The 14,030-nt window shown below is 43.4% G+C and overlaps 1 protein-coding gene across 1 annotated transcript in view; it reads right to left on the reverse strand.

Annotated features, from left to right (window-relative positions):
- LOC142250239 (protocadherin-20-like) overlaps positions 1-13,057 on the reverse strand; it is a 28,302-nt gene extending 15,245 nt beyond the window's left edge. The window contains exon 1 of the mRNA XM_075322367.1: positions 13,007-13,057. Within this exon, the coding sequence (XP_075178482.1) occupies positions 13,007-13,021 (15 nt within the window). The 5' untranslated portion in view covers positions 13,022-13,057. The remainder of the gene's footprint in view (positions 1-13,006) is intronic.
- Between the last annotated feature and the right edge of the window lie 973 nt (positions 13,058-14,030).

A 14,030-nucleotide genomic window follows, 5' to 3' on the forward strand; every position in this document is an offset into this window, starting at 1 on the left:
GGTGTAATAGAGCATATTGTACAGGAGAATACACAGGTGTAATAGAGCATATTGTACAGGAGAATACACAGGTGTAATAGAGCATATTGTACAGGAGAATACACAGGTGTAACAGAGCATATTGTACAGGAGAATACACAGGTGTAATAGAGCATATTGTACAGGAGAATACACAGGTGTAATAGAGCATATTGTACAGGAAAATACACAGGTGTAATAGAGCATATTGTACAGGAGAATACACAGGTGTAATAGAGCATATTGTACAGGAGAATACACAGGTGTAATAGAGCATATTGTACAGGAGAATACACAGGTGTAATAGAGCATATTGTACAGGAGAATACACAGGTGTAATAGAGCATATTGTACAGGAGAATACACAGGTGTAACAGAGCATATTGTACAGGAGAATACACAGGTGTAACAGAGCATATTGTACAGGAGAATACACAGGTGTAATAGAGCATATTGTACAGGAGAATACACAGGTGTAATAGAGCATATTGTACAGGAGAATACACAGGTGTAATAGAGCATATTGTACAGGAGAATACACAGGTGTAATAGAGCATATTGTACAGGAGAATACACAGGTGTAATAGAGCATATTGTACAGGAGAATACACAGGTGTAATAGAGCATATTGTACAGGAGAATACACAGGTGTAACAGAGCATATTGTACAGGAGAATACACAGGTGTAATAGAGCATATTGTACAGGAGAATACACAGGTGTAACAGAGCATATTGTACAGGAGAATACACAGGTGTAATAGAGCATATTGTACAGGAAATACACAGGTGTAACAGAGCATATTGTACAGGAGAATACACAGGTGTAACAGAGCATATTGTACAGGAGAATACACAGGTGTAATAGAGCATATTGTACAGGAGAATACACAGGTGTAATAGAGCATATCGTACAGGAGAATACACAGGTGTAATAGAGCATATCGTACAGGAGAATACACAGGTGTAATAGAGCATATTGTACAGGAGAATACACAGGTGTAATAGAGCATATTGTACAGGAGAATACACAGGTGTAACAGAGCATATTGTACAGGAGAATACACAGGTGTAATAGAGCATATTGTACAGGAGAATACACAGGTGTAACAGAGCATATTGTACAGTAGAATACACAGGTGTAACAGAGCATATTGTACAGGAGAATACACAGGTGTAATAGAGCATATTGTACAGGAGAATACACAGGTGTAATAGAGCATATTGTACAGGAGAATACACAGGTGTAATAGAGCATATTGTACAGGAAAATACACAGGTGTAATAGAGCATATTGTACAGGAGAATACACAGGTGTAATAGAGCATATTGTACAGGAGAATACACAGGTGTAATAGAGCATATTGTACAGGAGAATACACAGGTGTAATAGAGCATATTGTACAGGAAAATACACAGGTGTAATAGAGCATATTGTACAGGAGAATACACAGGTGTAACAGAGCATATTGTACAGGAGAATACACAGGTGTAATAGAGCATATTGTACAGGAGAATACACAGGTGTAATAGAGCATATTGTACAGGAGAATACACAGGTGTAATAGAGCATATTGTACAGGAGAATACACAGGTGTAATAGAACATATTGTACAGGAAGATACACAGGTGTAATAGAGCATATTGTACAGGAAAATACACAGGTGTAATAGAGCATATTGTACAGGAGAATACACAGGTGTAATAGAGCATATTGTACAGGAAAATACACAGGTGTAATAGAGCATATTGTACAGGAGAATACACAGGTGTAATAGAGCATATTGTACAGGAAAATACACAGGTGTAACAGAGCATATTGTACAGGAGAATACACAGGTGTAATAGAGCATATTGTACAGTAGGATTCAGATGTATAATAGTATAAATTGGACAGGATAATACAGGGGTGTAGGAGTACGTACTGTACATGAGTATGCAGGAGTTTAATAGAGCATATTTTACAGGAATATATAGGGGTGTAACAGTACATATTGTACAGGAGTAATCAGGGGAGGAACAGTACATGTACAGAAGTATACAGGGGTGTAATAGTATAATTGTACAGGGGTGTAATAGTATAATTGTACAGGAGTATACAGGGGTGTAAAAACCTATATTGTACAGTAGGATATAGACGTGTAACAGTACATATTGTACAGGTGGATACAGGAGTGTAACAGTACATATTGTACAGGAGGGTGCAGGAGTGTAACAGTACATATTGTACAGGTTGATACAGGACTGTAACAGTTCATATTGGACAGGTGGATACAGGACTGTAACAGTTCATATTGTACAGGTGGATACAGGAGTGTAACAGTACATATTGTACAGGAGGGTGCAGGAGTGTAACAGTACATATTGTACAGGTTGATACAGGACTGTAACAGTTCATATTGTACAGGTGGATACAGGACTGTAACAGTTCATATTGTACAGGTGGATACAGGACTGTAACAGTTCATATTGTACAGGTGGATACAGGACTGTAACAGTTCATATTGTACAGGTGGATACAGGAGTGTAACAGTACATATTGTACAGGAGGGTGCAGGAGTGTTACAGTACATATTGTACAGGATACAGAGGTGTTACAGTATAAATTGTACAGGAGGGTGCAGGAGTGTAAAAGTTTATATTGTGCAGGAGGGTGCAGGAGTGTAACAGTACACACTGTACAGGAGGCTACAGGGGTATAACAGTACATATTGTACACAGAATGATACAGAGGTGTAAAAGTACATATTGTACAGGAGGCTGCAGGAGTGTAACAGTATATATTGTACAGGAGGGTGCAGGAGTGTAACAGTACATATTGTACTGTAGGATACAGTAGTGTAACAGTACATATTGTATAGGAGGGTGCAGTAGAGTAACAGTACATAATGTACAGGAGGGTGCAGGAGAGTAATAGTACTTATTGTACAGGAGTGTAACAGTACATATTGTACAGGATACAGAGGTGTAACAGTACATATTGTACAGGAGGGTGCAGGAGTGTAACAATACATATTGTACTGTAGGATACAGAGGTGTTACAGTACATATTGTACAGGAGGATACAGAGGTGTAACAGTGAATATTGTAGAAGAGGGTACAGTAGTGTAACAGTACATATTGTAAAGGAGGGTGCAGGAGTGTAACAGTACATATTATACAGGAGGGTGCAGGAGTGTAACAGTACATATTGTGCTGGAGGATACAGAAGTGTATCAGTACATATTTTACAGGAGGGTACAAAGGTGTAACAGTACATATTGTACAGAAGTATACAAGGGTGTAACAGTACATATTGTGCAGGAGGATACAGAGGTGTAACAGTACATATTGTACAGGAGTATACAAGGGTGTAACAGTGCATATTGTAGAGGAAGATACAGAGGTGTAACAGTATATATTGTACAGGAGGATACAAGGGTGTAACAGTACATATTGTACAGGAGGGTGCAGGAGTGTAACAGTACATATTGTACAGGAGGATACCGAGGTGTAACAGTACATATTGTACAGGAGGGTGCAGAGTGTAACAGGACATATTGTACAGAAGGGTGCAGGAGTGTATCAGTACATATTGTACAGGAGGGTGCAGGAGTGTAACAGTACATATTGTACAGGAGGGTGCAGGAGTGTAACAGTACATGTTGTACAGGAGGGTACAGAGGTGTAACAGTACATATTTTACACAGGAGGATACAGAGGTTTTACAGTACATATTGTACAGGAGGGTACAGGAGTGTAACTACATATTATACATGAGGATACCGAGGTGTAACAGTACATATTGTACAGGAGGGTGCAGGAGTGTAACAGTACATATTGTACAGGAGGATACAGGAGTGTAACAGTACATATTGTACAGGAGGGTGCAGGAGTGTAACAGTTCATATTGTGCAGGAGGGTGTAGGAGAGTAACAGTACATATTGTACAGGAGGATACAGGGGTGTAACAGTACATATTGTACAGGGGGATACATGAGTGTAACAGTACATATTGTACAGGAGGATACAGGGGTGTAACAGTACATATTGTACAGGAGGATACAGAGGTGTAACAGTACATATTGTACAGGAGGGTGCAGGAGTGTAACAGTTCATATTGTGCAGGAGGGTGCAGGAGTGTAACAGTACATATTGTACAGGTGGATACAGGAGTGTAACAGTACATACTGTACAGGAGGGTGCAGGAGTGTAACAGTACATATTGTACAGGTTGATACAGGACTGTAACAGTTCATATTGTACAGGTGGATACAGGACTGTAACAGTTCATATTGTACAGGTGGATACAGGACTGTAACAGTACATATTGTACAGGAGGGTGCAGAAGTGTAACAGTACATAATGTACAGGGGGGTACAGTGGTGTAACAGTACATATTGTACAGGAGGATACAGGAGTGTTACAGTACATATTGTACAGGAGGATACCGAGGTGTAACAGTACATATTGTACAGGAGGGTGCAGGAGTGTACCAGTACATATTGTACAAGAGGATACAGGAGTGTAACGTTACATATTGTACAGGAGGATACAGTGGTGTAACAGTAAATATTGTACAGGACGATACAGTGGTGTAACAGTACATATTGTACAGGAGGGTGCAGGAGTGTAACAGTACATATTGTACAGGAGGGTGCAGGAGTGTAACAGTACATATTGTACAGGAGGGTGCAGGAGTGTAACAGTACATATTGTACAGGAGGATACAGGAGTGTAACAGTACATATTATACAGGGGGGTGCAGGGGTGTAATAGTACATATTGTACAGGAGGGTGCAGAAGTGTAACAGTACATATTGTACAGGAGGGTGCAGGAGTGTAACAGTACATATTGTACAGGACGATACAGGAGTGTAACAGTACATATTGTACAGGAGGGTGCAGGAGTGTAACAGTATATATTGTATAGGAGGATACAGAGGTGTAACAGTACATATTGTACAGGAGGATACAGAGGTGTAACAGTACATATTGTACTGGAGGGTTCAGGAGTGTAACAGTATATATTGTACAGGAGGATACAGGAGTGTTACAGTACATATTGTACAGGAGGATACCGAGGTGTAACAGTACATATTGTACAGGAGGGTGCAGGAGTGTACCAGTACATATTGTACAGGAGGATACAGGAGTGTAACGTTACATATTGTACAGGAGGGTGCAGAGGTGTAACAGTACATATTGTACCGGAGGATACAGGAGTGTAACAGTACATATTGTACAGGAGGGTGCAGGAGTGTAACAGTACATATTGTACAGGAGGGTGCAGGAGTGTAACAGTACATATTGTACTGGAGGGTGCAGGAGTGTAACAGTACATATTGTACTGGAGGGTGCAGGAGTGTAACAGTACATATTGCACAGGAGGGTGCAGGAGTGTAACAGTACATATTGTACAGGAGGGTACAGGAGTGTAACAGTACATATTGTACAGGAGGGTACAGGGGTGTAACAGTACATATTGTACAGGAGGGTACAGGGGTGTAACAGTACATATTGTACAGGAGGGTACAGGGGTGTAACAGTACATATTGTACAGGAGGATACAGGAGTGTAACAGTACATATTGTACAGGAGGGTACAGGGGTGTAACAGTACATATTGTACAGGAGGGTACAGGGGTGTAACAGTACATATTGTATAGGAGGGTACAGGGGTGTAACAGTACATATTGTACAGGAGGGTACAGGGGTGTAACAGTACATATTGTACTGGAGGGTACAGGGGTGTAACAGTACATATTGTACAGGAGGATACAGAGGTGTAACAGTACATATTGTACAGGAGGATACAGGAGTGTAACAGTACATATTGTACAGGAGGGTGCAGGAGTGTAACAGTACATATTGTTCAGGAGGGTGCAGGAGTGTAACAGTACATATTGTACAGGAGGGTACAGGGGTGTAACAGTACATATTGTACAGGAGGATACAGAGGTGTAACAGTACATATTGTACAGGAGGGTGCAGGAGTGTAACAGTACATATTGTACAGGAGGGTACAGGGGTGTAACAGTACATATTGTACAGGAGGGTGCAGGAGTGTAACAGTACATATTGTACAGGAGGGTACAGGGGTGTAACAGTACATATTGTACAGGAGGGTGCAGGAGTGTAACAGTACATATTGTACAGGAGGATACAGGAGTGTAACAGTACATATTGTACAGGAGGGTACAGGGGTGTAACAGTACATATTGTACAGGAGGGTACAGGAGTGTAGCAGTACATATTGTACAGGAGGGTACCGAGGTGTAACAGTACATATTGTACAGGAGGGTACAGGGGTGTAACAGTACATATTGTACAGGAGGATACAGAGGTGTAACAGTACATATTGTACAGGAGGGTGCAGGAGTGTAACAGTACATATTGTACAGGAGGGTGCAGGAGTGTAACAGTACATATTGTACAGGAGGGTACAGGGGTGTAACAGTACATATTGTACAGGAGGGTGCATGAGTGTAACAGTACATAATGTACAGGAGGGTGCAGGAGTGTAACAGTACATATTGTACAGGAGGATACAGAGGTTTAACAGTACATATTGTACAGGAGGGTGCAGGAGTGTAACAGTACATATTGTACAGGAGGATACAGAGGTGTAACAGTACATATTGTACAGGAGGGTGCAGGAGTGTAACAGTACATATTGTACAGGAGGGTGCAGGAGTGTAACAGTACATATTGTACAGGAGGGTACAGGGGTGTAACAGTACATATTGTACAGGAGGGTGCATGAGTGTAACAGTACATAATGTACAGGAGGGTGCAGGAGTGTAACAGTACATATTGTACAGGAGGATACAGAGGTGTAACAGTACATATTGTACAGGAGGATACAGGAGTGTAACAGTACATATTGTACTGGAGGGTGCAGGGGTGTAACAGTACATAATGTACAGGAGGATACAGGAGTGTAACAGTACATAATGTACAGGAGGGTGCAGGAGTGTAACAGTACATATTGTACAGGAGGATACAGAGGTGTAACAGTACATATTGTACAGGAGGGTGCAGAGTGTAACAGGACATATTGTACAGAAGGGTGCAGGAGTGTAACAGTACATATTGTACAGGAGGGTGCAGGAGTGTAACAGTACATATTGTACAGGAGGATACAGGAGTGTAACAGTACATATTGTACAGGAGGGTGCAGGAGTGTAACAGTTCATATTGTGCAGGAGGGTGTAGGAGTGTAACAGTACATACTGTACAGGAGGATACAGGGGTGTAACAGTACATATTGTACAGGGGGATACAGGGGTGTAACAGTACATATTGTACAGGGGGATACAGAGGTGTAACAGTACATATTGTACAGGAGGATACAGGGGTGTAACAGTACATATTGTACAGGAGGATACAGAGGTGTAACAGTTCATATTGTGCAGGAGGGTGCAGGAGTGTAACAGTACATATTGTACAGGTGGATACAGGAGTGTAACAGTACATACTGTACAGGAGGGTGCAGGAGTGTAACAGTACATATTGTACAGGTTGATACAGGACTGTAACAGTTCATATTGTACAGGTGGATACAGGACTGTAACAGTTCATATTGTACAGGTGGATACAGGAGTGTAACAGTACATATTGTACAGGAGGGTGCAGAAGTGTAACAGTACATAATGTACAGGGGGGTACAGTGGTGTAACAGTACATATTGTACAGGAGGATACAGGAGTGTAACAGTACATATTGTAAAGGAGGGTGCAGGAGTGTACCAGTACATATTGTACAAGAGGATACAGGAGTGTAACGTTACATATTGTACAGGAGGATACAGTGGTGTAACAGTACATATTGTACAGGACGATACAGTGGTGTAACAGTACATATTGTACAGGAGGGTGCAGGAGTGTAACAGTACATATTGTACAGGAGGGTGCAGGAGTGTAACAGTACATATTGTACAGGAGGGTGCAGGAGTGTAACAGTACATATTGTACAGGAGGGTGCAGGAATGTAACAGTACATATTGTACAGGAGGATACAGGAGTGTAACAGTACATATTATACAGGGGGGTACATATTGTACAGGAGGGTGCAGAAGTGTAACAGTACATATTGTACAGGAGGGTGCAGGAGTGTAACAGTACATATTGTACAGGACGATACAGGAGTGTAACAGTACATATTGTACAGGAGGGTGCAGGAGTGTAACAGTATATATTGTATAGGAGGATACAGAGGTGTAACAGTACATATTGTACAGGAGGATACAGAGGTGTAACAGTACATATTGTACTGGAGGGTTCAGGAGTGTAACAGTATATATTGTACAGGAGGATACAGGAGTGTTACAGTACATATTGTACAGGAGGATACCGAGGTGTAACAGTACATATTGTACAGGAGGGTGCAGGAGTGTACCAGTACATATTGTACAGGAGGATACAGGAGTGTAACGTTACATATTGTACAGGAGGATAAAGTGGTGTAACAGTACATATTGTACTGGAGGGTGCAGAGGTGTAACAGTACATATTGTACAGGAGGGTACAGGGGTGTAACAGTACATATTGTACAGGAGGATACAGGAGTGTAACGTTACATATTGTACAGGAGGATAAAGTGGTGTAACAGTACATATTGTACTGGAGGGTGCAGAGGTGTAACAGTACATATTGTACAGGAGGGTGCAGAGGTGTAACAGTACATATTGTACCGGAGGGTGCAGGAGTGTAACAGTACATATTGTACAGGAGGATACAGGAGTGTAACAGTACATATTGTACAGGAGGGTGCAGGAGTGTAACAGTACATATTGTACAGGAGGGTGCAGGAGTGTAACAGTACATATTGTACTGGAGGGTGCAGGAGTGTAACAGTACATATTGTGCAGGAGGATACAAGAGTGTAACAGTACATATTGTACCGGAGGGTGCAGGAGTGTAACAGTCATATTGTACAGGAGGATACAGGAGTCAGGAGTGTAACAGTACATATTGTACAGGAGGGTGCAGGAGTATAACAGTACATATTGTACAGGAGAATACAGGAGTGTAACAGTACATATTGTACCGGAGGGTGCAGGAGTGTAACAGTACATATTGTACAGGATGATACAGAGGTGTAACAGTACATATTGTACAGGAGGGTGCAGGAGTGTCACAGTACATATTGTACAGGAGGATACAGTAGTGCAACAGTACATATTGTACAGGAGGTGCAGGAGTGTAACAGTACATATTGTACAGGAGGGTACAGGAGTGTAACAGTACATATTGTACAGGAGGGTACAGGGGTGTAACAGTACATATTGTACAGGAGGGTACAGGGGTGTAACAGTACATATTGTACAGGAGGGTGCAGGGGTGTAACAGTACATATTGTACAGGAGGATACAGGAGTGTAACAGTACATATTGTACAGGAGGGTACAGGGGTGTAACAGTACATATTGTATAGGAGGGTACAGGGGTGTAACAGTACATATTGTACAGGAGGGTACAGGGGTGTAACAGTACATATTGTGCAGGAGGGTACAGGGGTGTAACAGTACATATTGTGCAGGAGGGTACAGGGGTGTAACAGTACATATTGTACAGGAGGGTGCAGGAGTGTAACAGTACATATTGTACTGGAGGGTGCAGGAGTGTAACAGTACATATTGTACTGGAGGGTACAGGGGTGTAACAGTACATATTGTACAGGAGGGTACCCTTGTGTAGCAGTACATATTGTACAGGAGGGTACAGGGGTGTAACAGTACATATTGTACAGGAGGATACAGAGGTGTAACAGTATATATTGTACAGGAGGGTGCAGGAGTGTAATAGTACATATTGTACAGGAGGGTACAGGGGTGTAACAGTACATATTGTACAGGAGGGTGCATGAGTGTAACAGTACATAATGTACAGGAGGGTGCAGGAGTGTAACAGTACATATTGTACAGGTGGATACAGGAGTGTAACAGTACATACTGTACAGGAGGGTGCAGGAGTGTAACAGTACATATTGTACAGGAGGGTACAGGGGTGTAACAGTACATATTGTACAGGAGGGTGCATGAGTGTAACAGTACATAATGTACAGGAGGGTGCAGGAGTGTAACAGTACATATTGTACAGGAGGATACAGAGGTTTAACAGTACATATTGTACAGGAGGGTGCAGGAGTGTAACAGTACATATTGTACAGGAGGGTGCAGGAGTGTAACAGTACATATTTTACTGGAGGGTGCAGGGGTGTAACAGTACATATTGTACAGGAGGATACAGAGGTGTAACAGTACATATTGTACAGGAGGGTGCAGGAGTGTAACAGTACATATTGTATAGTGTATAGTGCGTACCTGTGTATAGTGCGTACCTGTGTATAGTGCGTACCTGTGTATAGTGCGTACCTGTGTATAGTGCGTACCTGTGTATAGTGCGTACCTGTGTATAGTGCGTACCTGTGTATAGTGCGTACCTGTGTATAGTGCGTACCTGTGTATAGTGCGTACCTGTGTATAGTGCGTACCTGTGTATAGTGCGTACCTGTGTATAGTGCGTACCTGTGTATAGTGCGTACCTGTGTATAGTGCGTACCTGTGTATAGTGCGTACCTGTGTATAGTGCGTACCTGTGTATAGTGCGTACCTGTGTATAGTGCGTACCTGTGTATAGTGCGTACCTGTGTATAGTGCGTACCTGTGTATAGTGCGTACCTGTGTATAGTGCGTACCTGTGTATAGTGCGTACCTGTGTATAGTGCGTACCTGTGTATAGTGCGTACCTGTGTATAGTGCGTACCTGTGTATAGTGCGTACCTGTGTATAGTGCGTACCTGTGTATAGTGCGTACCTGTGTATAGTGCGTACCTGTGTATAGTGCGTACCTGTGTATAGTGCGTACCTGTGTATAGTGCGTACCTGTGTATAGTGCATACCTGTGTATAGTGCGTACCTGTGTATAGTGCGTACCTGTGTATAGTGCGTACCTGTGTATAGTGCGTACCTGTGTATAGTGCGTACCTGTGTATAGTGCGTACCTGTGTATAGTGCGTACCTGTGTATAGTGCGTACCTGTGTATAGTGCGTACCTGTGTATAGTGCGTACCTGTGTATAGTGCGTACCTGTGTATAGTGCGTACCTGTGTATAGTGCGTACCTGTGTATAGTGCGTACCTGTGTATAGTGCGTACCTGTGTATAGTGCGTACCTGTGTATAGTGCGTACCTGTGTATAGTGCGTACCTGTGTATAGTGCGTACCTGTGTATAGTGCGTACCTGTGTATAGTGCGTACCTGTGTATAGTGCGTACCTGTGTATAGTGCGTACCTGTGTATAGTGCGTACCTGTGTATAGTGCGTACCTGTGTATAGTGCGTACCTGTGTATAGTGCATACCTGTGTATAGTGCGTACCTGTGTATAGTGCGTACCTGTGTATAGTGCGTACCTGTGTATAGTGCGTACCTGTGTATAGTGCGTACCTGTGTATAGTGCGTACCTGTGTATAGTGCGTACCTGTGTATAGTGCGTACCTGTGTATAGTGCGTACCTGTGTATAGTGCGTACCTGTGTATAGTGCATACCTGTGTATAGTGCGTACCTGTGTATAGTGCGTACCTGTGTATAGTGCGTACCTGTGTATAGTGCGTACCTGTGTATAGTGCGTACCTGTGTATAGTGCGTACCTGTGTATAGTGCATACCTGTGTATAGTGCATACCTGTGTATAGTGCATACCTGTGTATAGTGCGTACCTGTGTATAGTGCGTACCTGTGTATAGTGCGTACCTGTGTATAGTGCGTACCTGTGTATAGTGCGTACCTGTGTATAGTGCATACCTGTGTATAGTGCATACCTGTGTATAGTGCATACCTGTGTATAGTGCGTACCTGTGTATAGTGCATACCTGTGTATAGTGCGTACCTGTGTATAGTGCATACCTGTGTATAGTGCGTACCTGTGTATAGTGCATACCTGTGTATAGTGCGTACCTGTGTATAGTGCGTACCTGTGTATAGTGCGTACCTGTGTATAGTGCGTACCTGTGTATAGTGCATACCTGTGTATAGTGCGTACCTGTGTATAGTGCGTACCTGTGTATAGTGCATACCTGTGTATAGTGCGTACCTGTGTATAGTGCGTTCCTGTGTATAGTGCATACCTGTGTATAGTGCGTACCTGTGTATAGTGCATACCTGTGTATAGTGCATACCTGTGTATAGTGCGTACCTGTGTATAGTGCATACCTGTGTATAGTGCATACCTGTGTATAGTGCGTACCTGTGTATAGTGCATACCTGTGTATAGTGCGTACCTGTGTATAGTGCGTTCCTGTGTATAGTGCATACCTGTGTATAGTGCGTACCTGTGTATAGTGCATACCTGTGTATAGTGCGTACCTGTGTATAGTGCATACCTGTGTATAGTGCGTACCTGTGTATAGTGCATACCTGTGTATAGTGCGTACCTGTGTATAGTGCGTACCTGTGTATAGTGCGTACCTGTGTATAGTGCATACCTGTGTATAGTGCGTACCTGTGTATAGTGCGTACCTGTGTATAGTGCATACCTGTGTATAGTGCATACCTGTGTATAGTGCGTACCTGTGTATAGTGCGTACCTGTGTATAGTGCGTACCTGTGTATAGTGCGTACCTGTGTATAGTGCGTACCTGTGTATAGTGCGTACCTGTGTATAGTGCGTACCTGTGTATAGTGCGTACCTGTGTATAGTGCGTACCTGTGTATAGTGCGTACCTGTGTATAGTGCGTACCTGTGTATAGTGCGTACCTGTGTATAGTGCGTACCTGTGTATAGTGCGTACCTGTGTATAGTGCGTACCTGTGTATAGTGCGTACCTGTGTATAGTGCGTACCTGTGTATAGTGCGTACCTGTGTATAGTGCGTACCTGTGTATAGTGCGTACCTGTGTATAGTGCATACCTGTGTATAGTGCGTACCTGTGTATAGTGCATACCTGTGTATAGTGCATACCTGTGTATAGTGCGTACCTGTGTATAGTGCATACCTGTGTATAGTGCGTACCTGTGTATAGTGCATGGTGTCGCAGCCCGGAGGATGAGCCCGTCGCCTTCTGTAGGGGTCCTGCCTGTGAAGGTGCCTGCAGCTGGGAGCGTCCCTGGGTGGGGTCAGGCCCGGCCCCTCGTCATTGTGCGCAGGATTCCCCAGTCTTTGTAGCCTGCAGGAAATATTCCGCCAGGTGCGTGCGAGGATAGACTCTCCACCTTCCCACACACAAAGCCCGAAATAAGACCTCCGACCCCCAGGACCGGGGCGACCCCATAATTACAGGCATGGGCCGCTGCCAGTCCTGATCCTATTATAGAATGGGACCTCAGCGGTAACCTGCCTGCAGCGCCCCCGCAGGGGACATGAGGCATTACCCTGACATCAAGGCATGGATGAGGGTCCTACATGGAGACCCTCCTCTACTGGGGACACTCACGGGGTCCTGTCTACACAATGCAATGGAGAGACCTCCCATATTAGGTCATATTATTATGCTTTCCTTATATAGCGCTATCATATTCCGCAGCGCTGTACAAGCATCATCATCACTCTCCCCATTGGGGCTCGCAATCTACTTTCCCTACCTCTTTGTCTTTGGAAGGAGGAAACCAGAGAACCTATAGGAAACCCGCGCAAATCTGGGGAGAACATACAAACGCCTTATACACGGACCTCAGTGCTGCAACCCAACCTAGCTAACCACTGAGTCACAATACAGTGCTAACCACTGAGTCACAATATGGTGCTAACCACTGAGTCACAATACAGTGCTAACCACTGAGTCACAATACGGTGCTAACCACTGAGTCACAATACGGTGCTAACCACTGAGTCACAATACGGTGCTAACCACTGAGTCACAATACGGTGCTAACCACTGAGCTACCATGCAGTGCTAACCATTCAGCCACCATACAGTGCTGCTAACCACTGAGCAACTGTCAAGTGCTAACCACTGAGCCACCGTGCAGTGCCAATGAAGAAAGACGAACTCTTGTTCTCGGCCCCTCAGCCCCTCGGCTCCTTGGCACTTCCGCTC

The sequence above is a fragment of the Anomaloglossus baeobatrachus genome, chromosome 9, assembly GCF_048569485.1.
Source record: "Anomaloglossus baeobatrachus isolate aAnoBae1 chromosome 9, aAnoBae1.hap1, whole genome shotgun sequence".
In the NCBI taxonomy this organism is placed as follows: domain Eukaryota; kingdom Metazoa; phylum Chordata; class Amphibia; order Anura; family Aromobatidae; genus Anomaloglossus; species Anomaloglossus baeobatrachus.